Here is a 26,182-nt window from a genome sequence, read left to right as displayed (position 1 = left end):
GAGTCTTTGGGAGCGCATACAAAAATGAATTTTAACCTCTTACCCCTTAATTGTTATTACTAAAACTTTGATTTTTACAATGTCGACTGTCTATTAGACTACCAATGTAGCTATTATATGTGTGAACATCTTGCATTATAGAATCATAAGTGCAAGCATGTGGCCTTTTACCACAATGGTGGAAAGGCGTTGAGCCTTTGCATGACGGTATGGATTCAAACCCTGTCGGCGGCTAATCTAACATCTAATCTAACAAAATCTATCGTTTGAGAAAAAAAAAAAAAAAAAAAAAAAAAAAAAGAATCATAAATGCAAAGTAATATCGATTCATTGAAAGAAAAAAGAGTACCAATACATTAAAGATAAAAGCAAACCACATACCAAGCCAATTATTATTTTGCTCTTCTATAATATTTTAGCTAGCATTCCATAATAAATTTACTACAAATTGTATCCATACGCATTTCAGGTTGTGTGTCAATAATATGTACCTTAAAGTTGTATGGTTTCAATAATAACGGTTGTTTCTTATTTATTTTTTACTGGAGAAATTAGGTCCTCTTTTCTTATTTTTCCATTTTATTAATTAAAACCTTATTTCTTTTTAATAAAAGAAAAAAGAAGGATATGACATAAAATAGGGATATATTTCACAATTTGTAACTTCCATAAAAAATTAATATAGGTAAACATTTCATTAATATTAATATAATGAGGTATACGGAGTCAAAGAACTTTAACAAAAAAGTGAAAACCGATAATATTTCAGTCAAAGAACAGTGGTGGATAGAGGTCACATCCAAAGTATCATTTTTTTAAAGACATAATCAGTTCTAAAGTTTAGTCCAAGTTTTCTTTCATGTTTGCTTACAACATGAAAGAAGATTATATTTTTGTACCACATTTTAACACTACATAGTGAATCTTGTTACATCATGAAGTATTAATATTTAGCTGCAAAATTTTGGTTGCCAACCTACTTTATTTATTTGATACAAAAACTTACGCTTGTAATCAAATCATGACGTGTTCAAGTCTTACTAATTATCCTTACGGAAATAGGCTTTAAACCTCAAAATCAAGTACCAACATTAACCAATGTTGGGATATGTCGGTATGAAATCTTGTGACTTACAATGCAAAAGAAGAAGGGAACTTTAATGAAAAGCTCCTAATATTGTTCATTTTAAAGAAAAATCACATTTTTACACTAAAAAATCAATCCTAATACTATTTACTTTACCCTTTATTTTGTTCTTACCGTTAAAACTCAAAATTTTCAAACTTTTTTCATTAATTTTCCTAAAAAAATAAAACAAGCTTATACTTACGATCATGCATTGAAAACGCTCAAAAGCTGTTGTGTTTAAAAGTAACACTCCATGGCATGACGAAATGGTACAACTCCACCTTACATTAATCGTATTGAACGTGCTGTTTTTAAAGTCTAAATTAATCACACAAAAAAAATGTCTTCAATACGTAAATTAAACCCCAGATGAACATTGTAAGAATGCAAGAACCTGATGAATTTCTTGAAAAGAATCAGAAGAGGAAGGAGAGAAAATCGAAGAATTTTAGAGAGGGAAACTGAGAAATACTCTTTGTATTGACTTTTCATTAACCTCTCAATTTAGCAGTACAAGTTGGTATTTATACAATTCGATTTGCTTACTCATTAAGTAATCTAACAAACTAACTATTACATCCCTTAATCCCCTGACAAATCTGAAGCTTCCTTTTGATCTTGAGTATTTACCCCTTTACATCCCCCCTCAATCTCATGCGTCTGAGAACTAAGCATGAGATTGGAACAATGGTGTAAGAACAAGGAAGTAGACATGCCTTTTTTCAAAATATCAGCAAACTGTTCTTTAGAAGCAACATGCTACACATGCAAATCACCTCAAGAAACTCTTTCACACACAACATGATAATCTATCTCGATGTGTTTGACTCGAGAGTGAAAAATAGGACTAGAGGACAAAGCAAGAGCGGAGATATTATCACAATAAATCACAGGAGCAGTGAGCAATGGAACCTGCAGATCACAAAGAAGTTGTCGAAGCCATGCCAATTCCGCAGCAGTTATAGCAAGGGCTCGATACTCAGCCTCAGTAAAGGACCTAGACACAGTATGTTGCTTTTTAGAAGCCCAAGAGATAGGACTAGAACCAAAATAAACCACATAGCCAGAGGTAGAACTTCTGTCATTAGGATCACCTGCCCAATCTGCATCATTATAGGCTTGAAGATGTAACTTTCCGGGCTTGAAATGTATCCCAAAATCAATAGTACCCCTAAGATATCTCTATCCTTTTAACTATAACAACATGAGACTCCATAGGGTTTTGCATAAATTAGCAGCATTGATTCACTGCAAAAGCAATGTCGGGCTGAGTAAAGGTCAGGTATTGTAAAGCTCCAACAACACTGCGATATTGCTTAGGACTATGATAAGGGTGGCCGTCTTCCTTGAGTAATCGATGATAGGGAAAAAAAGATGTTGCACAAACTTTGAATCCTGCATATCCACTTTCTCCAAAAGATCTTGAATGTACTTTGTTTGGGAAACAAATAAACCTGAAGGTTTATATGAAATTTGCAGTCCCAAGAAGTAATGTAATTGTCCTAATTCCTTCATCTCAAACTCTTTAGTCAACTTCAAGATAACATCATCCATCAAAGAAGAATCACTACCTGTGATGATGATATCATCAACATATAGGAGCAGTATAACAGTACCAGAAGATGAATGCTGCACAAAAAGAGAGGGATTTACAAGGGAAGCTTTAAATCCAATTCCGGGCAAGAAACTTGTAAACTTGTCATTCCAGGCTCTTGGAACATGTAAGATCTTCTTTAAGTGGAAAGCATATTGTGGAGCATGCAAAATGGAAGAGCCAATATTAGATATAGGTAAACCTGAACCACTAGCAGTGATTGTATCAGTGCCAGTAAATGGAGCAGTATTAGTGAGAGAAGCAAGATCATATGTCATATGAGATGTAGCCCCTGTGTCAGCAACCCAATATTGTTCCTAAGGTGCAGATGGTTGATAAGCAGCATGCATTGCAATTAAAGTAGAGGGTGAACTCCTTCCTTGATAAGAAAAATTGGCTCAATGATAGTACTGCATTGCAAAATGGCCAAACTTTCCACAGATTTGACATTGAACAGGAGATGAAGAAACAGTTGTGGATGAGTGTCTTTGATAACAGTCAACAGCAATGTGACCTTTCTTATTGCAGATTTGACAGACAGGAACTTCATAGCCATGGTCAGGACAAGTGGAAATATGTGGCTGAGCTCGAGCAGGACCAAGAATACCAGCACCATTATGAGAATTATTAGCAGGAAACCAAGAAGTGTTCCCAAATTGATTTCTGCCCCGAACTCTACCTCTATAATTGTTGGCCCTAGATCCTCCAGTATTGTTGTTGTAACCACTTGAGTAACTAGAGCTTCCAGAATTATTAGTAGTATTGTTATTGTAACCACCATGATGAGTATATGGCAAAGAGGTGGACTTCGCAGATGACCCTTCAGCAGGCAACAGGGCCTTACGATTATCTTTGGCAATCATAGCAGTGACAAAAGATTCAGACAAATGAGTAGCATCAACTGTAACCTTTTTTGTAATCAATTGTGCTCGAAAGTCTTTTAGTGAAATAACATCTTCTCTTCCTCGGATTACAATTCTAAGGGTGTTATACTCTGCGGGTAATCTTTTAAGAGCCAAAATCACAATATCATCATCTTCAAACTTAACACTAGTGGCTGACAAATGATCTCATGCATCTTTGATACGTTGTAGATATTAAGACACCGATTCTGATCCTTTTTTAATATTATGAAGCTCAGTTTTCAACTGGAATATATTGGCTTTAGTTATAGTAGAAAATAGATCTTTCAAGCTAGTCCACATTTCATGAGAGTTAGAACAACCAATAACACATGACATCGCAGTTGCAGAGAGTGTAGCAATGATTAATTGCATAAGTGCACGATCATGCATCTTCCAAACTTGAAAAGCCTCAGTTTCCACACCTTCTTTATCAGAACTTTCATCAAATCTAATAGGACATCGATGTGTACCGTCAACAAATCCAAGTATCCCATGACTTTCAAGAAAAAGCCTCATTTGATAGTGCCAAACAAGATAATTTGCATCATCAAGTTTTACCGTCACCAAGGTTGAAATAGTGGGAATTAGAGTATTAACAGGAGATTGCACAATTTGCAATTGATCAACATTCACCATTTTTCCGAGATCTTTGAGAAATTTGTTCAAAGAATTGACAAAATTAGGGTTTCAAATTACACTTTCGTGAAGAGAAGAAGAGAAGAATCACACTTTAGAGAGAGATAACAGCATAAGCAATCGAAGAATTCCAGAGAACAAGATCACAATGCACAAGTTTTAAATGCACAATTTTAGACTGGCAGATCGCAATTCAAAAGATCAAGAACAAGAATTGTGTACCAATTGAGAAGAATTCAGAGCACGGAAGTAGCAGAAGCACATGATCAAAGATCGCCGGCGAGGATACCATGTAAGAATGCAAGAACCTGATGAATTCCTTGTAAAGAATCAGAAGAGGAAGGAGAGAAAATCGAAGAATTTTAGAGAGGGACATTGAGAAATACTCTTTGTATTGACTTTTCATTAACCTCTCAATTTAGCAGTACAAGTTGGTATTTATACAATTCTATTTGCTTACTCATTAAGTAATCTAACAAACTAACTATTACATCCCTTAATCCTTTGACAAGTGTCATGATCTGAAGCTTCCTTTTGATCTTGAGTCTTTACACCTTTACAAACATATGTACGTACATGCAACAACATGATGGAGAATGTGAGTACCCTTTTCACATGCAATATACATATATATATATATGTGTGTGTGTGTGTGTGTGTATGTATATGTATGTATGTATACAGTATATCCTTAGTCTTTCTCTTTTGTCAATCGAACAGATCATGCATGCATGCCCTATATTCAGATATATGTCCAAATCCAAGCGAACTGATGACGTGAGGACAAAGATTGGAGTCGTATAGGAAGGCTTAATTCCAACCAGTCCCCAGTGGCATGCAAATTGCAACGCATGCGTGCACGCCTTCGTGCTTTCGCCACCGCCCCATTAATTAGTAACTCCACCACCCCGCGGGCCTTTTTCTTCTTGTTCTAATTTTTTCAAGTCTAACGCCGCACCCCCTCCCAGTACTTCCATACGTGTGCATAATTATCTAGGTTTGATGTAACATCTCGTACATATTTTATATCCTATCCGGTAATTAAGGAGAGCAGACATGAATTAGTCTCTTAATTAGGAGGCTACTACTAGCATTAGGAGGCATCATTTAGTAGTTAGAGATGTTCTTCTTACTGAAATCCTTAGAGATGTTCTTCTTAATGAAATCCTTAATTCCACCACCCCTCGGGCCTTTTTCTTCTTCTTCTAATTTTTTCAAGTCTAACGCCGCACCCCCCCCCCCCCCCCCCTCTCTCTCCTCCCAGTACTACCATATGTGCGCATAATTATCTAGGTTTGATGTAGCATCTCGTACATAATTTAAATTTGGGTTTAGTTTTCAAGTTGATTTTATATTCTATCCGGTAATTAAGGAGAGCATACATGAATTAGTCTCTTAATTAGGAGGCTACTACTAGCATTAGGAGGCATCATTTAGTAGTTAGAGATGTTCTTCTTACTAGCATTAGGAGGCATCATTTTACATATGAGACTGCAGATTTTTTTTTTTAATCCCATACATGCATAGTTTTTGTTGGAATCTTATCTAACCGAAGAACCTAACTAACTTTGGATTGGTGTGTGCGTGTTTTTTATATGTTTTGGATAAGCCACTAGCAAGTGGACTCAATGTTTTGGTTTAACAAGTTGTGCTTTGACTTGAGTATATTAAAATCTCTTTGTAGTGATATTATATTATTTAGTAATAATTTCATCTACTTAAAAAAAAAAATAAAAAAAATAAAAAAAAAATTGGTTTCAACTTGGGCTAGTTAAAAACTTTCACATTGTAAGAAGTTATATTAGGTCCCGTCTAAAGTAATTTGCCTCTACATAGTAGTAATCATCAATAAAACCTTTAAGATGTGTTTTACATATCTTCCTAAACCACTATATACATGAACTAGCTATTTGTAACTACAACTTCATAAGTAATAACCTACTTAAAGCATCTCCAATAAAATATACAAAATGTCTTGAAATGTGCATTTTATATATTCTTATTGACCGAAAAGTTCTCCAATGGATAAATTTTAAGGCATGTAAACTACCCATCTTAGCGGGAAATGTACATAATGTAAAGTTTACATCTTTAGGAGGTAGCTAGGCTTCACGCCTCCACCAATTAAAGAGAGAAAAGGTGGCAAATTTGGATTGGTATGTACATTTACATCTTTTAGAAATAAAAATGAGATGTACATCTCAAATTCGTACTCTCCATTGAAGATACTCGGATAGCTATAAATTTGTACTCTTTGTTTTCTTAAGGAAGTATGAATAAAAAAAAAAATCCAACCATCATCGACCAAAGGGCTGAAGCCAATAACCAAACACATTATCTTAATGGGATGTATAGAATCAAGGACAAAGTTTTGAAAAATATTTTTACAACTTTTTTAAAGCCTTTTTTTTCTTTTTTATTGGTGGTAAGCCATGGTTATCCACCCTTTATGGGGGTCGGGAAGACTCGCAGAGGCATTTCAGCCTCCCCTTGGCCACAAGTGGTACTCATTTATTCATTAAATTACATGGATCATGGTTAGTTTTGTTTCGGTCCTAATCAATCTAATTGTTAGAATGAACCCTTATTTGTTTAAATAGTTTGATCAAGGTCTCTAACATCATTTAAGGTGTAACAGCCTGTTCCTAAAAATTATGATTTTTATAATCTTAATAAGTGAAGTTACGAAAATGCCCTTCGAGGTAAAGTGTTGACTTTTGTTGACTGCCATATCATTATGTAAGGTTCATTTTCTTGGCGTATTCTTATAGTACTCATCGCTACAGACGTGTTGGCGCAAACAAGGTTTGATTTGGAGTTATAATGAAAGAGTTATTAACATTTAAAATTAGGGATATTTTGGTAATTTTATTTAACTTGAAAGACTCCAGATTTCTGGAGCAAAGATCTGTGAGGCCACGTGTGTGGTTGGGATGGAAGGAAAAAAAGGAATCGACGGCTGGGATGAGAAGGAGGGAAGAGAAATGAGGAAATGAGGGAGGAAGGTAACCAATCAGAAACAGGAGCAAGGAGGGGAAAGGAGAGAAGAAAATGAGGGGAGACACGGGTTGGCCCGTGTAACCCGTCGGGCACCACCCACATCGCCGCCTTCCCGACATTTTTACGTCGGTTTTTCAATGATCTAACCCTCACCACCACCTAAAAACTAATCATTATCTTGGGTTTGAGCTTGAATTTGAGTAGAACAAAACCCGTGAGTTCCGTGGGTGCCATGGCGAACTCCAACGATTGTGAAGTTAACCCAGCAAATTACCATCACCGCTAAGTTCCCCTCAACCCCAGGAACAAAGCCCAAGCAATGTTTGAGGCGTTGGAGTGAATTTGGAGGTTGAATCGAACACACCTAAGTTTAGGGTTCCGTACGGTTTGAGCTAAATTGGGGCTTTTCCCGATCAAATTGGCCCTAGTCACAGGTATGAAAGTTGCTTCACTCATTGAGATCTTCATTCATGTAAACTTTGAGAATTTTTAGAAATAGTTGAATTTTTCGGCGAGTCGGGGCGGCCGACCGCCACCGGCAGCGCGTGGCCAGTGGATCGCCGATGCTATTTTATGTTAAATCGATACGTTGATCTTAGATTTGATATTCATATAATGTGATTTGATTATTGTGAATCTAGTTTGATTAAGGTACGTTACTTGGTAAAAATATGAATCGACAATCCGACTGTTGGATCGCCACCAAAATTTAATATGTTATAGTACGTAATATTTGAGGATCATAGGAACTTACAAATAAGAATCCGATGCGCGGATCTTCCCAAATTGGATTTGTAAGTTCGTAAAATAAAACATTAACCGCCACTTGAATTTGCAATTGCTTGAGATCCAACCGTTGGATCATAATGAAATTTTAGGATGACATTTTAGAAACATAATGTAGATCTTTGGAAGTTACTGATCTGAAATCCGAAGAGCGGATCTTCCGAATTGAGTTACGTAGGGTTGTGGACCGTACCGTCGGTCTTTGACAAACGGTTGACTTTTGATCAATGGGTCTCAAATCATTCTAGATTGTCCTTGGGGGATGTGTGTTTATGTAAATTACGTGTTCTATTAATAAGGATTCTGAGATGTGATTTGATATTTGCTTTAGGCGATTGTCGTTCGAGACATCTCGATATTCATGCTAGGGAGTTGTAGCGCGGACTCCAAGTGAGTGGGTTTTTGGTTTTCTATATATACGTATGTATACTTTACGTTTTTCTCAAAAATTGTTTTAAATGAAATGTGATTGAAATGCCATGTCATACTTGCATTATATTTTATTATATGCATTAATGTAGTCATGCATAATGTTGCATGATGCTGCAGAGCCCAGGTAAGCTACAGGTGAGTACATTATGATGTTAGTGGTTCTGATGTATATGGTTATGCCTGGATGCATTTGGTACTCATTATCCTGCACCTTGGTGTTAGTGCTCCGCCTGAGGTCAGGGCCTAGCCTTCACATGATCGTTCACCTCCTGCACCACACGCTCACCTTGGATCCAAGGCAGATGTCAGCCTATCGTACAAACCACATTACGTGGTTTCGATTCATAGGTGACTTGCAATACTTCGCACAGCCTTCACGTGATCGTAGCACTTGAGTGTATTTATTTACACATAACCTATCGTACATACCACATTATGTGGTTCCAACTCGTGTGCAGGAATTGTTTATGAACTATAGATTCAGCCGTACAGGTCACGTTAGGTGGCTCCGGCTGATATATCTTTTTATATTGATTTGCATCACCTGACTTACATATTTATTACTGAGATACTTAACATGGCACTCACTTTGGTTTTCATTACTCTCAAGACTGATTTTTATATACATATGTATTATTATTTTCTGGGAAATTATACGGGTTTTACGATGAGGGGTTATTATTTTTGGAAAGAGAAATGGTTCTAAAAAGCTTTGTTTTTGCCCACTCACATTTTCTGTTTTTCGCCCCTCCAAGTTTTAGCTACTGAAAGTTCGTATCGATGAGGATTCTTGGCGAATCTCAGTATGGGTGGCTACCTCTGAGGGTATGATCCTTACCCACACTACTGTACTTTATTTATGCTCTGACGTCGCGTGTGAAATAGGTTCATTCCCGCTCACAACGCACTCTGTGCTTTAGGCACTTTTAGGTTCAAATTTATTCACATTTTCCACATCACTATACTTAATGGCTTTATCACCTTCCAAGTGTCGACTAGCACAGCTCGACTCGGAGTCCTAGTAGACATCCGGGCCAGGGTGTGTCATAAGGGATTTAACTCCTACATTTATGCATTAAATATCCCACAAATTATGAAATTTATACAAATTCAAATAATATTTTTACAATATGACAATTACTTAAAAACTAATAATAGAGTAATATTGATCTTCACATTGTTCTAGCAAAAGAATAGTGTACCCATGTAATTATTAATATATTTTAAGAAATAAATATTAAAATAATATGGGTAGAAATTATATTAAATTATGGGTACATATTAGAATTCAAAATTATGGGTCCAAATTAAAACTAAAAAAAATATTGGTTCAAATTTAAAAAGGGTACAAAATAAATAGAAATATATGAAAAAAAAATACTAGAAAGATATATTAGGAAATGATTAATAAGTTTTTCATTTTTAAATTGACATATAATGACTTGTAAATAATTTAAAATTCTAGTAATAACATGGAGAAAAGTCAAGGGACCTTGATCAAAAGTGAAAAAAGAATAAGGTTTCAATTGATGAGAAAGAAAGATGAGGGATGGTAATCTAGTTTATCCTATTTTGAAACATGAAATAAATACATATAATTAGCATGAAAAAAATTATGGGTACAAATTAAATTAAATTATGAGTACAAATTAAAAATAAAAAGAATATTGGTACAAATTGAAAAAATGGTACAAATTATAAATAGAAATATATGAAAAAAAAAATACTAAAAACATATAATGACTTGTAAACAATTTAATATTCTAATAATGACATGGAGAAAAGTCAAGGGACCTTGATCAAAAAAGAGAGAAAAAAAAAAGAAAAAAAAGAAAGCCCAATAAGGTTTCAATTAATGAAAAAAAAAATGAGGGATGGTAACCTAATTTATCCCGTGGATTATTGTAAGAATTTCAACTAATATTAAATAATACAATTAAAAAAAAAGGACTAAAACTTGATTTGTTTTTGTGTCCGAATTTCTTATAGTTCGATTGGAAGTGTCTACTTCAGAGTAACAACGCATTGGTATTGACATTAGATTGTTTTTCTAATGATTCATCACCTTTGGCTATACATTTGATAAAAGTCTTACTGCTGGGAAACAAAATCAAGAAAAAAAAAATTTTATCCCAAAAGTGAGAAGAATAAATTACTTCGAATCAATGGAGTTTACGTCCTTTCCTATTTTCACGCTCACAAGTTTCTTCCTTTTTAATTTCCTTCCTGATTTTTTTTTATTTTAAGATTAGTTAAAATTCATGTAAGCATCCATGTCATTTATGAATGAATGAGGACCCTTTATGTTATATAATATAAAGGCTTAAAAAAGTGTAAAAACATTTGTCTCTTGATCATGTCTCTATCTTAATTTGTGGTATTATACCTATACTATTCCCTAAAATATTTTTTTTCATCTATAGCACATAACACAAACAACTATATAGACACATTATTGGGTGAAAAAAATTAGTTAAGTTATGATTCAAAGAATGCATCCAAAGACAAATATCGGTTTACCTTTTCATTTTTGGGCAATTTGCACTGAATTCTTATCAAGTAAAGCGAGATATTTTTGAACTTGAGTACAAATAATCGAGCACATTGTTCTAATCAATGTGGCTAAACTCATGTTTGCAAATATCGGTTTACCCTAGGTAACCTGACCATTGAACCTCAAACAAATTTATCTTATGTAGCCTAGCATTGAACCCCAAACCATTTTTTTTTATTAAGCTCTAATTACATTGTTTTCTTTTACTACGATCTAGTGATATTCCTCTTTAATTGTAAGTGAGAGGTTCTAGGTTCAATTATTGCCAAAGGTGAATTTGAACCATATTATTGATAGCTCATTGTGAGGCTTAACACCATTCTCTCACTCTCTTAATGTAGATAATATCAGTTGTTCAAAAAAAAAAAAATTACATTATTTTCTCTTAGTTAACTACCTAGTAGTCACTTAATAATATGATATAGCACTTGTAAAATGAAAGGTTTGAGTTCAAATTTCGTTGGTTGGCGAGTTTCAAAACAATTTTTTTTCCCAACCCCTTTCTAAATATTTTTTATTATAAAAAAAAAATTTAACTATACCTAGTAATATCCCCTTTCTAATTTATTTAATCAGAGAAGTAACATCCTCATTACGTTAGGCTATTTATTTATTTTATTTTATTTTAGCAAATAATATTATCTACACTAAGGGGTGAGGGAGTGGGCTAAGTCACACAATAGGCTAAGCGATAATAACGTGGTTCAAATTCGCCTTTGACAAGCCACTTAGTACTACGGTATAGTGGTATTCCTCTTCATTTGTAAGTGAGAGGTCTCAGGTTCGATTCTCGTCAAAGGCCTCTCATTTATAATTGAAGATGAATCTTAATACTAAGTGACTCAATAAGTTAGGCTATGAGTTTATAAAAATAAAATAAACAAATAAAGTTAGGGCTCGGAGGCCGAAACCCTCTTGTCCCTCCCGCTCTTTCAAAATTTGAAATAATTGATTCACATAAATCTTTTAGGGTAAAGTACAAAAAACTATCTCAACTATTGGTGTCACGACACTTTCATATCTCATCTTTTAAAATTGACAATGTCATACCTCATTTTTAGAATTTGGTTTAATGTTATACCTTCCGTTACTTGGCTGTTTACTTTTCAATTAAATACTGACGTGGCTTGATTCAGGGCCCACTTTCTATTAAAAAATCATTAAAATATTATTAAAAACTAAAAAAAAAAAATTTAATATTTTTTAAATATTAAAATAATAAAAAAAAAAGTACAAAAAAAAAATTCCAATTTGTCTTCCCCCCGCACCCACCCACAATTTGTCTTCCCCCCTTCCCCACCCCCTCTTCTCCCTCCTGCAACCCAGGAAAAAAAAAAATGGGTGCACGAAGAAGGTGGAGGATAGGTGCGGAAGAGAATGTGGAGAATGGATGAGAGTGATGGATTTGGGGTTGGGAGAGGATTGGGTTTGGGGGGTGGGGGGAACGAACTGGGTTCGCTTTGGATTTGTTTTTTGGGTAAAGTACAAAAAACTACATTAACTATTGGTGTCACGACACTTTCATACCTCATCTTTAGAATTTGGTCCAATGTTATACCTTCCGTTACTTGGCCGTTTATTTTTCAGTTAAATGCTAACGTGGCTTGATCTGGGTCCCATTTTCTATTAAAAATTTAATAAATATTATTAAAAATTAAAAAAAATCATTTAATAATTTTAAAAATTAAAATAATAAAGAAAAGTTAAAAAAATAAATAAATAAATAAAATAACCTTCTGTTCGTACCCTTCCCCCCCCCCCCATGTGACAGCCCGTTCCAAATTTTCGAACTGTAGGGGTGAAATGACGTTTTTGCCCCTAGTGTGGTTATTTTGTTGTATGGTTGTTTTTGGATTTTGTTGGCAGGTTTTGGACCACACACACACTCTCCCACACCCCCTCACCCTTTCCCTTGTCCTGCATCCCTGTCCCGAGCTCTCTCTCTCTCTCCCATTTCCATTCTTCTTGTACGGACACACCCAAAAACCATCCAAACCTTCACAGATCGAGGAAACAAATTACATATTCGTGCTTGTGAGGTCCATAGGAGTTCCACCATACTCATTTCAGGTAAGAATACCTTCGTTTTCACATCGAACTCGGGATACCCTGATTTGGTCACTGTTCATGCACACGCTAATTCTTGTGTTTTTGGGAATTTCAAGCTTGTAGGAACCTTGGTGAGGTCCTTAGGAGGCTCGGGGTGGTTCGTTTGGAGGTTTTGGACGTCGAGATCGTGAGTTACAAGGTTGGCCGAAGTTGGTGGTGTTTTCCCGGCGAGATTCCGTGGATTTTAGTGCTTGAAAGTGGTATGGATTTGTTCCTTTTGTTGTAAGCTTCATTTTGGCACCAATTTTGTGAAATTTGGTTGAAAAACGAGTGAGATACAAGGTTTTAAAGATTTCCCAATTTTTCGGCGCCAGTGACGGCGCCGGAGCTTCGCCGGAGAAGACAACGGAATATTCTGTCAGTTTGGACGGAATATTCCTAACGGCGTTAACGGAATCCGTTAAAGTTAACGGAATATTCCTGACGGCGTTAACTGACGCCGTCAGTGTGACAGGCACGTGCCTGCGCATAGTCGGCAAGTGGGGGCGCGTGCGGCGGTGGAAAATTTTTCTAAAAATATGGGGATGTTCCTGAGGTTGAGTAGATCACGTTGGTGTATTCATACACCCCATTTGAGCATTGTAGGAGAAGTTATTTCGTGATGTTGGTTATGTGCTTTAAATTAACGTTTTTATAGTTGTTTCGCATATAGGTGAGACCTATCCCGAGGACGAGCGCGGTCACTCGAGGCAAGGGGGTTACGACTCTTCTACATACCAGTGAGTGGGCTTTTGGTTTTCCGTATATACCTATATACTTATACTTTTCCCAGAAAGTGAAATGAAACGTTTATTTGTTGATATGCCATGCATATTGTTTGCCATTTATTTACGGATTATTAGTTGCATATATATATATATATATATATATATATATATATATGTATCGGTGCTGTGGATGCACAGGTAAGTGCCAGGTAAGTGATGGTTTATGTTTATGTTCAGTAGTGATTTGAGATGCATAGAGAGCTCATAACCTGCACCTCCGGTGTTAGTGCTCCCGCCCAAAGTTGGGCACAGTCCTTCACGTGATGTTAACCTCCCGCACCACACGCTTATCTTGGATCCAAGTTAGGTGCACAGTCCTGTCGTACAGACCACTTTAGGTGGTTCCGACTCTTAGGTGACCTGCGATTATTCGCCCAGCCTTCATGTGATCGTAGCACTTGAGCGTACTTATATTACACCCAGTCCTGTCGTACAGACCACTTTAGGTGGTTCCGACTCGTGTGCAGGTACAGTTAGTGAGATGGAGATTTGAGCTCTAGATTCAGCCGTACAGGTTAGGGTTGGGCAAACGGATCCTGGACCCGCGGGTAGGGGCGGGTACCCGTTGTTTGGGGCGGGTAAGGGCCGGGTCCAAAATTTCTAAACACAAAACGGGGCGGGGCGGTTCGGGTATACCATATTAGCGGGGCGGGGCGGATCTTGAAATAGAAGTGGACGGGCCCCCGGCCCGGCCCGTTTCTAGAATGAATAATAGAAGAAAATCAGTTTCTCTCCCTCCGACGAACAACGAAGTCGAACAACTCGTGTACCCAGCAAGGTAAATATTTTCTTCTACTTCCTTTCATTTGCTACGATTTTCACATGGATCTTGCTTGTTTTTTGGTTGTGATTTGATTGAAATGGTCATCTGGGTCTGTTTTTATTTGATTTTTGGAGCTGGGTTTTTGTTCTTTTGGGATTTCCCGAGCCTACCCGAGCCCACGAGACTTCGTAGACTTCGTTCGTTGATGATGGGATGGGGCAGGGAGCAATTCATGGAAGCTTCCCTTGAGAAAGGAGAGAGAAACGAGGTCACCGGAATTCGCAAGGTCAGAGAAAGAGAGAGAGGAGAGAGAGGCTCTCTAAGATGTCGACGGCAAGACCACGAAATTGGTTTTCGACGAAGCCCAAACTCGAGAACCACTCAGATCGAGTTCCAAACGGCGTCGGAGAGCCAGCTGATGTCGATCCAGATGAGGAATTTCTCAGCCCTGTCGAAAGATTCGATGCTGGTGTGCGTAGAGGAAGGCTTTAGAACGGTGATTGTGGAGTTTGATTATCTAAGCTTGATATGCATGCTACGGAAAGAGCAGCAAGAGGACAGCAACCTTGGTTGCAGAATTTGAAATTGGAAGCCTACCTTCCATGGTCGGCGTCAATGAAGAAGAAAAGGAATGATGATGAAACCTAGCTTCAGGGTCAACACCAATCCAACACAACAGGACCCGTGGACCAGGCTCGAACCGGCCCGTTTCAACCGGGCCAGGTAATGTCCGGTTCTTATATTAGAAAATGTAATCCCCGGCCCGGCCCCCCCCATTCTTTTTGAACCTAGGTCCGGTCCGGTCCCTTCAAAATTGGGCCCGGCCCGGCCCGTGCCTAGCCCTAGTACAGGTCACGTTAGGTGACTCCGGCTGACAGATTACATGGTATTGATTTGACATTCCTGAGCACTTGCATTCTATTTAGAGACATTTGACATGGCTTATTTCCGAGCATGATTTATATATATTGTGTATACTCTATTTTTCTGGGAAGTATACAGGTTTTACAGCGAGGGGTTAGAATCTTGTTTATGAAATGGTTTTTGAAAAGCTTTGTTTTTGCCCACTCACACTTTTTGTTTTGCGCCCCTCCAAGTTCTAGTTGGCTAGCACTTTTGGTGGTTTCCCAGAGGATTTTCCCCGACATATCTGACAGATTATTGCCAGTGTAGGACCACCTTTGGGTGTGTTTTTGTAGCGTTATTTTCTCTTGGACTGCATTAGGTCTTCGAGCTATGAACTTTGTTTTTCACACTTACGCTTGCACATGTATGTTCATACGTTGTGTATAGCTGGTTTTTATTTATTCGTATTTTTATTATTATTTTATTAGCTTCTGCACTGTGCACATGGTTACGGCATTTCCACGTGACGGCCAGCATGCCCTGATTTCGGTCGGGGTGTGTCAGTTTGGTATCAGAGCCTAGGTTTGGCAGTCCTGTACTTTTGTGAGTATTCTAATGGTTTTGGTTCTTCTGTCAGAATTACGCCGCCTCGTCGGGAACCACATCGCTCTGCTGAGCCTAGTTTCCCCGATGTAGCTCAGCTGGGGGAAGCTATCGCTACAGTTATTCATTCAACGCTCCGCCCTCCCCAGAGGACTCCTCTGGAGACTATGTATAATTTGAAGTTGGATAAGTTCGAAGGCAACGAGGGTTTTGAGGGTGCGGAGCGGTGGCTAGAACATATTGAGAAGACCTTTCGTGTTTTGCATAATCAGGGGAATCTCCCTGTCGAGAAGTGGGTAGAGACGACATCGTGGTTTTTGGGTATGGATTCTGCATCCTGGTGGGAGCAGGAACTTCGTTGTTTGACTCCAGCTGAGAAGACTGATTGGGATGTATTCCGAGAGTTGTTCAGGAGAAGGTTTGTGCCTCCTGAGTATATTGACCGCAAGAAGCAAGAATTCACTGAGTTGAGACAGGAGAAGCTGACAGCAAACGAGTACTACCGGAGGTTTACTGACTTGTCTCGCTATCATCCAGATGTTGCTGGCAATCCGGTAGAGATGCTTCGTCGTTTTCGTTTAGGCACCAAGAAGAAGTGGCGTTCGATGGCAACCACTACCTCTTGTGACACCTACCAGGAGTTTTATGAGATTCTGTTAAGAATTGAGGATTCAGAAAATATGCCGAGTGAGAGTGAGGATGAAGAGAAAGACGGTAATCAGAGGAAGGATGATAAGGGCAAGGGTCAGGCGTCGCTCGGACCTCGTAGGACCCAGAACTTCAAGAGGGGTGGCACTAGTTCTAGCTCTTCTAGCGGTGGTTTTAGCGCCACTGGTCAGGGTCGTGGTGGTAGGTTTGCTGGTGGTGCTAGAGGCCATAGACAGGGTGATGCTGGTAGAGGTAGGGCCCCAGTTTGCCGCAGGTGTAATAATCGACATTTTGGTGAGTGTAGGCGAGGCTGCAGTGGTTGCTTTACTTGTGGGCAAATGGGACATCGGGCTGCAAATTATCCCCAGAGTCAGCAGAAGCCCTAGCAGACTTTCTTGCCACCGCCTGTACCGATTCAACAGATTCCTGGTCCTTGTAGTTATGGGCAGACGGGTCGAGGTGGTGCCTATTACTATAATGGCGATGTTGTTCCTTATGCCCCGGGACAGTATCAATATCCCATTACCCATATTCTCAGGGTGGTTATCCACAGTATTCTAGTGGCTATATGCCGTATCCTCCAATTCCAGCAGGCGGGTCTCAGTGGTTTCAGGGAGGACATATCCAGCAGGGGGAGATTGCTACGAGTAGTGCAGGGTCTTTGAGGCAGTCTGGTCAGCCCAGTCAGGGGCGTGGTACGTAGAGTCGTGGTGGCCAGACGAGCAGAGGTCGAGGTGGACGGCAGCAGACCCAGGGGCGTATTCATAACATTTCTCTGCGGGATGCTCAAAACAATCCAGACTTGATCATGGGTACGTTAAATATCCTTGGTTATTTTGCTAGAGTATTAATTGATTGTGGTGCTACACATTCTGTGATTTCTCATACATTTGCTCAAGTGACGCAACCTCGCCCCACACCTCTAGGGTATGATTTAGAGTTTGCTATGCCTAGAGGGGAGAGATGTATTGTAGATCGTGTGTACCCAGGATGTCCAGTGATAGTGGAGGATGTTGTTATGACAGCTGATCTTATCCCGTTGGATATTGTTGACTTTGATGTGATTCTGGGCACGGATTGGTTGCATTTCAATCGTGCCAATATTGATTGTTACGGGAATATAGTTACGATCCATCATCCTGGATTACCTGTGGTTACTTTTGTGGGCGAGCAGAGTGGGGTGAGACATGGCGTTATTTTGGTCGTGTGAGCGAAAAGGTTGTTATCTAAAGGTTGCCAGGGGTACTTAGCTCATGTGGTGTTTGATGATGCTGCTCCTAGTAGAGTGGAGGATGTAAGGGTAGTCAGACATTTTCCTGATGTTTTCCCTGAGGATTTACCTGGCTTGCCGCCAGATCGAGACATGGAGTTTACCATTGAGTTGCTTCCAGGTACTAATCCTATTTCTTTGACTCCCTATCGTATGGCTCCCGCTGAGTTAAGGGAATTGAAAGTTCAGTTGCAGGAATTAGTGGATAAGGGTTTTATTCAGCCTAGTACTTCACCTTGGGGAGCTCCAGTATTGTTTGTGAGAAAGAAAGACGGAACTTTGAGGCTATGTATTGATTACTGGCAATTGAATCGGGTAACGATTAAAAACCGTTATCCATTGCCGCGTATTGATGATTTATTTGATCAGCTTTGAGGTGCTTGTGTATTCTCCAAGATTAACTTAAGGTCTGGATATTATCAGCTGAAGATTAGTAGGGATGATGTTCCTAAGACAGCTTTCAGGACTCGTTATGGTCATTACGAGTTTCTGGTTATGCCATTTGGATTGACGAATGCACCAGCTGCTTTTATGGATTTGATGAACCGAGTATTTCAGCCATATTTGGATAGGTTTGTTATTGTTTTCATCGACGACATTCTGGTGTATTCTAAATCTAAAGCGGAGCACGTTCAACATCTTACTTTGGTGTTGAAAAGGTTGAGGGAACACCAATTGTATGCTAAGTTTAGCAAGTGCCAGTTTTGGTTAGACCAAGTTGCATTTTTGGGGCACATCATTTCAGCTCAAGGTATTTTGGTGGATCCTCAAAAGGTGGCAGCTGTGGAGAAATGGGAGCAACCGCGAACCGTCACTAAGGTGAGGAGTTTTCTTGGTTTAGCATGGTATTATCGATGGCTTGTTAAGGATTTTTCTGTGATTGCTTTACCACTGACGAGATTAATGAGGAAAGACGTTAAATTTGAGTGGGATGATAAATGTGAGCAGAGTATCTAGCAGTTGAAGTATTGTCTCACTCATGCACCTGTTTTGGCACTCCCGGACGATGGTGGTGATTTCGAGGTCTATAGTGATGCTTCTTTGAATGGTCTGGGATGTGTGTTGATGCAGCATGGTAGGGTAATTGCTTATGCTTCACGACAACTGAAACCTTATGAGTTGAATTACCCTACACATGATTTGGAGTTAGCCGCCATTATTTTTGCATTGAAGTTGTGGAGACATTACCTTTACGGAGAGAAATGTAAAATCTTTACAAATCATAAGAGTCTTCAGTATCTCTTTACGCAAAATGATCTTAATCTTTGTCAGCGGAGGTGGATGGAACTGTTCAGTGATTATGATTGCACGATTAATTATCATCCTGGTCGTGCAAACGTTGTGGCTGATGCACTTAGCAGGAAGTCTTAGGGTCGTATCAATGCGTTATACGCTGGTGGTATTCCTCTTTTGGTAGACTTAAGATCCACGGGAGTGAGGTTAGAGGCAGAAGATCGAGAGGTGGCTTTACTTGCTAATTTTCAAGTTAGGCCAATTTTAGTTGATCGGGTGTTTGAAGCTCAGGTAGCTGATAGGGAAACTCAAGAAATGATCCAAGCTCGAGATCGAGATAGGATGAGAGACCTCAGAGTTCGTGATTCGGATGGCATGCTGATGTAGGAGGGTAAGATGTTTGTGCCTAACCATTTGGATTTAAAGAAAGAAATTCTCGATGAAGCACATATCTCGACTTATGCCATGCATCCAGGAGCTACTAAAATGTATTATACCATTCGACCATTTTATTATTGGCCGGGTATGAAGAGGGAGATAGCTGAGTATGTGAGTAGGTGTGCTGTTTGTCAGTAAGTTAAGGCGGAAAGGAAGAAGCCGTTTGGGTTGTTGCAGCCGCTTCCCGTTCCAGAGTGGAAATGGGAAAATATTACTATGGATTTTGTGTACAAGCTTCCGCGTACACATAATGGATTTGACGGCATTTGGGTGATTATTGATCGGCTTTCTAAGTCAGCACATTTCATTCCAGTGAGGGAGAAGTATTCTTTGGGCCGATTAGCTGAGTTGTTCATCTCGAAGATCGTGAAATACCATGGTGTCCCTGTGAGTATTGTCTCGGATCGCGATCCAAGATTTACATCTAAGTTTTGGGTATCTTTTCAGGAAACTTTGGGTACAAGACTACTTTATAGTACGGCGTATCATCCTCAGACGGACGGACAGTCAGAGAGAACCATTCAGACGTTGGAGGATATGTTGTGAGCTTCGGTGTTACAGTTTGGTGATACTTGGCACAAGTAGTTAGATTTAATGGAATTTGCCTACAACAACAACTTTCATTTGAGTATTGGCATGGCACCATTTAAGGCGTTGTATGGTAGATCTTGTCGTACAACCTTGTGTTGGTCAGATGTCGGAGAAAAAGTTTTGGTGGGCCCGGAGATTGTTGAGGAGACCACTCAAAATGTTCAGGTAATCAAGGCTAACCTGAAGCCGGCCCAGGATAGACAAAAGAGTTTAGCGGATCGCCATGCTACTGACAAAGTGTATGAGGTTGGCGATTGGGTATTTTTGAAGCTTTCACCATGGAGAGGCGTTGTACGGTTTGGAAAGAAAGGTAAGTTGAGTCCCAGGTATATCGGACCGTACATGGTCACCGAGCGAGTTGGCGAGGTAGCTTACAGGCTGGAGTTGCCTCCGGAGTTGGCTAAAGTACATAACGTTTTTCATGTGTGGGCTTCGACATTATGTTGCTGATCCGTCTCATGTGATACCTCCTCAACCCTTGGAAATCAATCCGGATTTGACTTATGATGAGGAACCAGTGACGATTCTAGATTGGAAAGAAAAGGTTCTGAGGAACAAGACAGTGAATTTGGTGAAAGTTTTGTGGAGGAACCATTCCGTGGAGGAACCTACGTGGGAAACGGAGGATCGGATAAGAGATTTGTATCCTCAATTGTTCTTTGATCGCTAGGGGTTTGCTTTATGTAGTTGTTTTGAATTTCGGGACGACATTCTAATAAGGTGGGTAGGTTGTGACAGCCCGTTCCGGATTTTCGAACTGTAGGGGTGAAATGACGTTTTTGCCCCTAGTGTGTTTATTTTGTTGTATGGTTGTTTTAGGATTTTGTTGGCAAGTTTTGGACCACACACACACTCTCCCACACCCCCTCACCCTTTCCCCTGTCCTGCATCCCTGTCCCGAGCTCTCTCTCTCTCTCTCCCATTTCCATTCTTCGTGTACGGACACACCCAAAAACCATCCAAACCTTTACAGATCGAGGAAACAAATTACATATTCGTGCTCGTGAGGTCCATAGGAGTTCAACCATACTCATTTCAGGTAAGAATACCTTCATTTTCACATCGAACTCAGGATACCCCGATTTGGTCACTGTTCATGCACACGTTAATTCTTGTGTTTTTGGGAATTTCAAGCTTGTAGGAAGCTTGGTGAGGTTCTTAGGAGGCTCGGGGTGGTTCGTTTGGAGGTTTTGGACGTTGGGATCGTGAGTTACAAGGTTGGCCGGAGTTGGTGGTGTTTTCCCGGCTAGATTCCGTGGATTTTAGTGCTTGAAAGTGGTATGGATTTGTTCCTCTTGTTGTAAGCTTCATTTTGGTACCAATTTTGTGAAATTTGGTTGAAAAACGAGTGAGATACAAGGTTTTAAAGTTTTCCCGATTTTCCAGCGCCGGCGACGACGAAATATTTCGTCAGTTTGGACGGAATATTCCTAACGGCGTTAACGGAATCCGTTAAAGTTAACAAAATATTCCTGACGGCGTTCACTGACGCCGTTAGTGTGCCAGGCACGTGCCTGCGCGTGGCCGGCACGTGTGGCCGTGCCTTGGTAGTTGTGTGGGGGCTCATGCGGCGGTGGAAAATTTTTCTAAAAATATGGGGATGTTCCTGAGGTTGAGTAGATCACGTTGGTGTATTCATACACCCCATTTGAGCATTGTATGAGAAGTTATTTCGTGATGTTGGTTATGTGCTTTAAAATTAACGTTTTTATAGTTGTATCGCATATAGGTGAGACCTATCCTGAGGACGAGCACGGTCACTCGAGGCAAGGGGGTTACGACCCTTCTACATACCAATGAGTGGGCTTTTGGTTTTCCGTATATACCTATATACTTGTACTTTTCCCAGAAAGTGAAATGAAACGTTTATTCGTTGATATGCCATGCTTATTGTTTGCCATTTATTTACGCATTATTAGTTGCATATATATATATATATATGTGTGTGTGTGTGTATTGGTGCTGTGGACGCACAGGTAAGTTATGGTTTATGTTTATGTTCAGTAATGATTTGAGATGGATAGAGAGCTCATAACCTGCACCTCCGGTGTTAGTGCTCCCGCCCAAAGTTGGGCACAGTCCTTCACATGATGTTCACCTCCCGCACCACACGCTCATCTTGGATCCAAGTTAGGTGCACAGTCCTGTCGTACAGACCACTTTAGGTGGTTCCGACTCGTAGATGACCTGCGATTATTCGCCCAGCCTTCACGTGATCGTAGCACTTGAGCGTACTTATATTACACCCAGTCCTGTCGTACAGACCACTTTAGGTGGTTCCGACTCGTGTACAGGTGCATTTAGTGAGATGGAGATTTGAGCTCTAGATTCAGCCGTACAGGTCACGTTATGTGACTCCGGCTGACAGATTACATGGTATTGATTTGACATTCCTGAGCACTTGCATTCTATTTAGAGACATTTGACATGGCTTATTTCCGAGCATGATTTATATATTTATTGTGTATACTCTATTTTTCTAGGAAGTATACAAGTTTTACGGCGAGGGGTTAGAATCTTGTTTATGAAATGGTTTTTGAAAAGCTTTGTTTTTGCCCACTCACACTTTTTGTTTTGCGCCCCTCCAGGTTCTAGTTGGCTAGCACTTTTGGTGGTTTCCCAGAGGATTTTCCCCAGCAAATCTGACAGATTATTACCAGTGTAGGACCACCTTTGGGTGTGTTTTTGTAGCGTTATTTTCTCCCGGACTGCATTAGGTCTTCGAACTCTGAACTTTGTTTTTCACACTTACGCTTGCACATGTATGTTCCTACGTTGTGTATAGCTGGTTTTTATTTATTCGTATTTTTATTATTATTTTATTAGCTTCCGCACTGTGCACATGGTTACGTCACTTCCACGTGACGGCCAGCATGCCCTGATTTCGATCGGGGTGTGTCACCCCACCTCCGTCTTCTCTCTCTTCTCCCCCATCTTCATCTTATTCTCCCTTCCAGCCCCCTTTCTGCAACCCAGAAAAAAAAGGAGGAAGAAGAGGAAGGACAAAAAAAAAAAAAAAAAAAAAAAACGAATCTGCATCCCAAGAAGAAGAAGAAGAAGAAGAAGAAGAAATCCGAATCTGCATCCCAAGAAGAAGAATAAAACCAAATTTGCAACGAAGAAGAAGAAGAAGAAGATGAAGAAAAAAAAAAAAAAAAAAACCAAATCTGCATCCCAAGAAGAAGAAAGTAAAAAAGAAAATAAAGAGGAAGAAGAAGAAGAAAAATAAAAAATAAAACTCGAATTTGCAACCCAGAAGAAGAAGAATGAGGAGGAGGAGGAGAAGGAGGAGGAAGAAGAAGAAGAAGAAGAAAAAAGAACCCGAATATGCAAAAGAAGAAGGAGGAAGAAGAAGAAGAAGAAGGAGGAAGAAGGAGCCCAAATTTGCAAAAGAAGGAGGAAGAAGAAGAAGAAGAAGAAAAAAATAAAAAAATAAACCTGAATCTGCAAAAGGAGGAGGAGGAAGAAGGAGGAGGAGGAGGAGGAGAAGGAAGAAGAAGAAGAAGAAGAAGAAAAAAAAAAAAAAAAACCTGAATCTACAAAAGAAGAAGGAGGAAGAAGGAGAAGGAAAGTGGGATTTTTTTTTTTTTTTTTTTTTTTTACTTTTCTTTTAATATTTAAAAATTATTTTTTTATTAGTTTTTAATAATATTTTATTAATTTTTTAGTAGAAAGTGGGAATCAAGCCACGTCAGCATTTAACTGAAAAGAAAATGGCCAAGTAACAGAAGGTATAACATTGGACCAAATTCTAAAGATGAGGTATGACATTGTCAATTTTAAAAGAAGAGGTATGAAAGTGTTGTGACACCAATAATTGAGGTAGTTTTTTGTACTTTACCTTTGTTTTTTTTTCTTTTTCTTCTCCTTCTTCTTCTTTCTGGGTTGTCGGGGGGGACGAACTAGGTTAGGTTGTGTTTTTCTTCTTCTTCTTCTTCTTCTTCTTCTTCTTCTTTCTGGGTTGCCAGGGGGGACGAACTAGGTTAGGTTGGGTTTTTCTTCTTCTTCTTCTTCTTCTTCTTTTTGGGTTACAGGGGGAATTGGGTTGGGTTGGATTTTTTTTTTTTTTTTTTTTTTTTTTTTTAGGTAAAGTACAAAAAACTACTTAAACTATTGGTGTCATGACACTTTCATATCTCATCTTTTAAAATTGACAATGTCATACCTCATCTTACGAATTTGTGCCAATGTTATACCTTCCGTTAGCCTGCCGTTAATTTATCAGTTAAATGTTGATGTGGCTTAATACAAACCCCACTTTCTATTAAAAAAAATTAAAAAATTAAAAAAATTTATTTAATATTTTTAAATATTAAAATAATAAAAAAAAAAATCAAAACCTTCCCATCCACCCCCCTCCCCTCCCCCCTTCTCTCTTTCCCCATCTTCTTCTTCCCTGCGTGATTCAACCAAAATATATATATATATATATATATATTTGCCCCAACTTAATATATATATATATATATATATATATATATATATTTGCCCTAACCCCCCGAAGAAGAAGAAGAAGAAAAAACCCCAACCCAGTTCGTCCTTCCCCCCAAAAAAAAACAAACCCAATTCGTGCCCCCCTCCAAAAACAAATCCAACCTCCTGCCAAACCAGAAAGCAAAAGAAGGAGGAGGAAGAAGAAGAACAAGAAAAAAATTAAAAAAAAAAAAAAAAAAAAAAAAACCCCAGAAAAAAAAAAACCCAGATCCCATTCGCCAATTCCGCGAGGGGTGGGTGCGAGGTTGGGTGGGTGTAAGGATGGGTGCGGAGGGTGGATGTGAGGGGAAGACGAATTGGGATTTTTTTTTTTTTCTGGGTTGCAGGTAAGGGCTCGGGTAGGGGAGAAGAGGGGGTGGGGGGGATGGGGGAGAAGAAAGAAGGATCCACCGGGGGGGAGGGTGGGAAGGGATAAAGTTTTTTTTTTTCTTCTTCTTCTTCTTTTGTTTTCTGGGTTGCAGGCTTGCAGCAGAGGGGATGGGGGAGAAGAAAGAAAGACGTGTGGGGGGGGGGGGGGGGGGGTAGGGTGGGAAAGGATGAAGGTTTTTTTTTTTTTTTTTTTTTCTTCTTCTTTTGTTTTCTGGGTTGCATGCTTGCAGCAGGGGGTTGGGGGGGGGATGGGGGAGAAGAAAGAAGGATCCGAGGGGCGGGGAGGGGAGAGGAGGGTGGGAAGAGATGAAGGTTTTTTTTTTTTTTTTCTTCATTTGTTTTCTGGGTTGGAGTTTCGCAGGGGGAGGGATGGAGGGAGGGAAAGGGTTGTTTCGTTTTTTTTTTTTTTTTGAACTTTTTTTTTATTATTTTAATATTTAAAAAATATTAAATAATTTTTTTTTAGTTTTTAATAGTATTTTATTAATTTTTTTTAATAGAAAGTGGGCCCTGAATCATGCCATGTCAGCATTTAACTGAGAAATTCACACCAAGCTAACGGAAGGTATAACATTGGCACAAATTCGTAAGATGGGGTATGACATTGTTAATTTTAAAAGATGAGGTATGAAAGTGTCGGGACACCAATAGTTGAGGTAGTTTTTTGTACTTTACCCTTTTTTTTGTCTTCTTCTTATTCTTCCTCCTCTTTTTTTTTTTCCTCTTCTTCTTCTTCCTCCTTCTCCTTCTCCTTCTTCTTCTTCGCTGCCGTGCGGGGGGAGGGGGGGGTGGGGGTGGGGTTTGATGGGTTTTCAAATTTTTTTTTTTTTTGGTTGAAGATTAAGAAGGGAAGAAGATGAAGATGGGGAGAGAGAGAGAGAGAGAGAGAGAGGGAGGAAAGGACAAACAAAGGGATTTTTTTTAATTTTTTTTTTTTTTTTTTAACTTTTCTTTATTATTTTTAAAAATATTAAATAAATTTTTTTAGTTTTTAATAATATTTTATTAATTTTTT

At 39.0% G+C, this 26,182-nt stretch overlaps 2 protein-coding genes across 2 annotated transcripts; both read left to right on the top strand.

The window, feature by feature from the left end:
* The first annotated feature begins 14,999 nt into the window (after positions 1-14,999).
* Positions 15,000-19,662, top strand: LOC137721932 (uncharacterized). Its single transcript, XM_068460951.1, has 6 exons — positions 15,000-15,160; positions 16,159-17,035; positions 17,077-17,179; positions 17,282-17,467; positions 18,005-18,163; positions 19,460-19,662. The coding sequence occupies exons 1-6, from the start codon at positions 15,000-15,002 to the stop codon at positions 19,660-19,662; spliced, it is 1,689 nt and encodes a 562-aa protein (XP_068317052.1).
* Positions 19,663-20,307: 645 nt separating this feature from the next.
* On the top strand, positions 20,308-20,754 carry LOC137721930 (uncharacterized). Its single transcript, XM_068460950.1, has one exon. It carries the CDS (start codon positions 20,308-20,310, stop codon positions 20,752-20,754), a length of 447 nt encoding a protein of 148 aa, XP_068317051.1.
* Positions 20,755-26,182: the final 5,428 nt, after the last annotated feature.

Source organism: Pyrus communis, chromosome 17 (genome assembly GCF_963583255.1).
Source record: "Pyrus communis chromosome 17, drPyrComm1.1, whole genome shotgun sequence".
In the NCBI taxonomy this organism is placed as follows: domain Eukaryota; kingdom Viridiplantae; phylum Streptophyta; class Magnoliopsida; order Rosales; family Rosaceae; genus Pyrus; species Pyrus communis.
The sequence above is the reverse complement of the archived record's forward strand: the minus strand, read 5'-3'. Positions and strand labels throughout refer to the sequence as shown.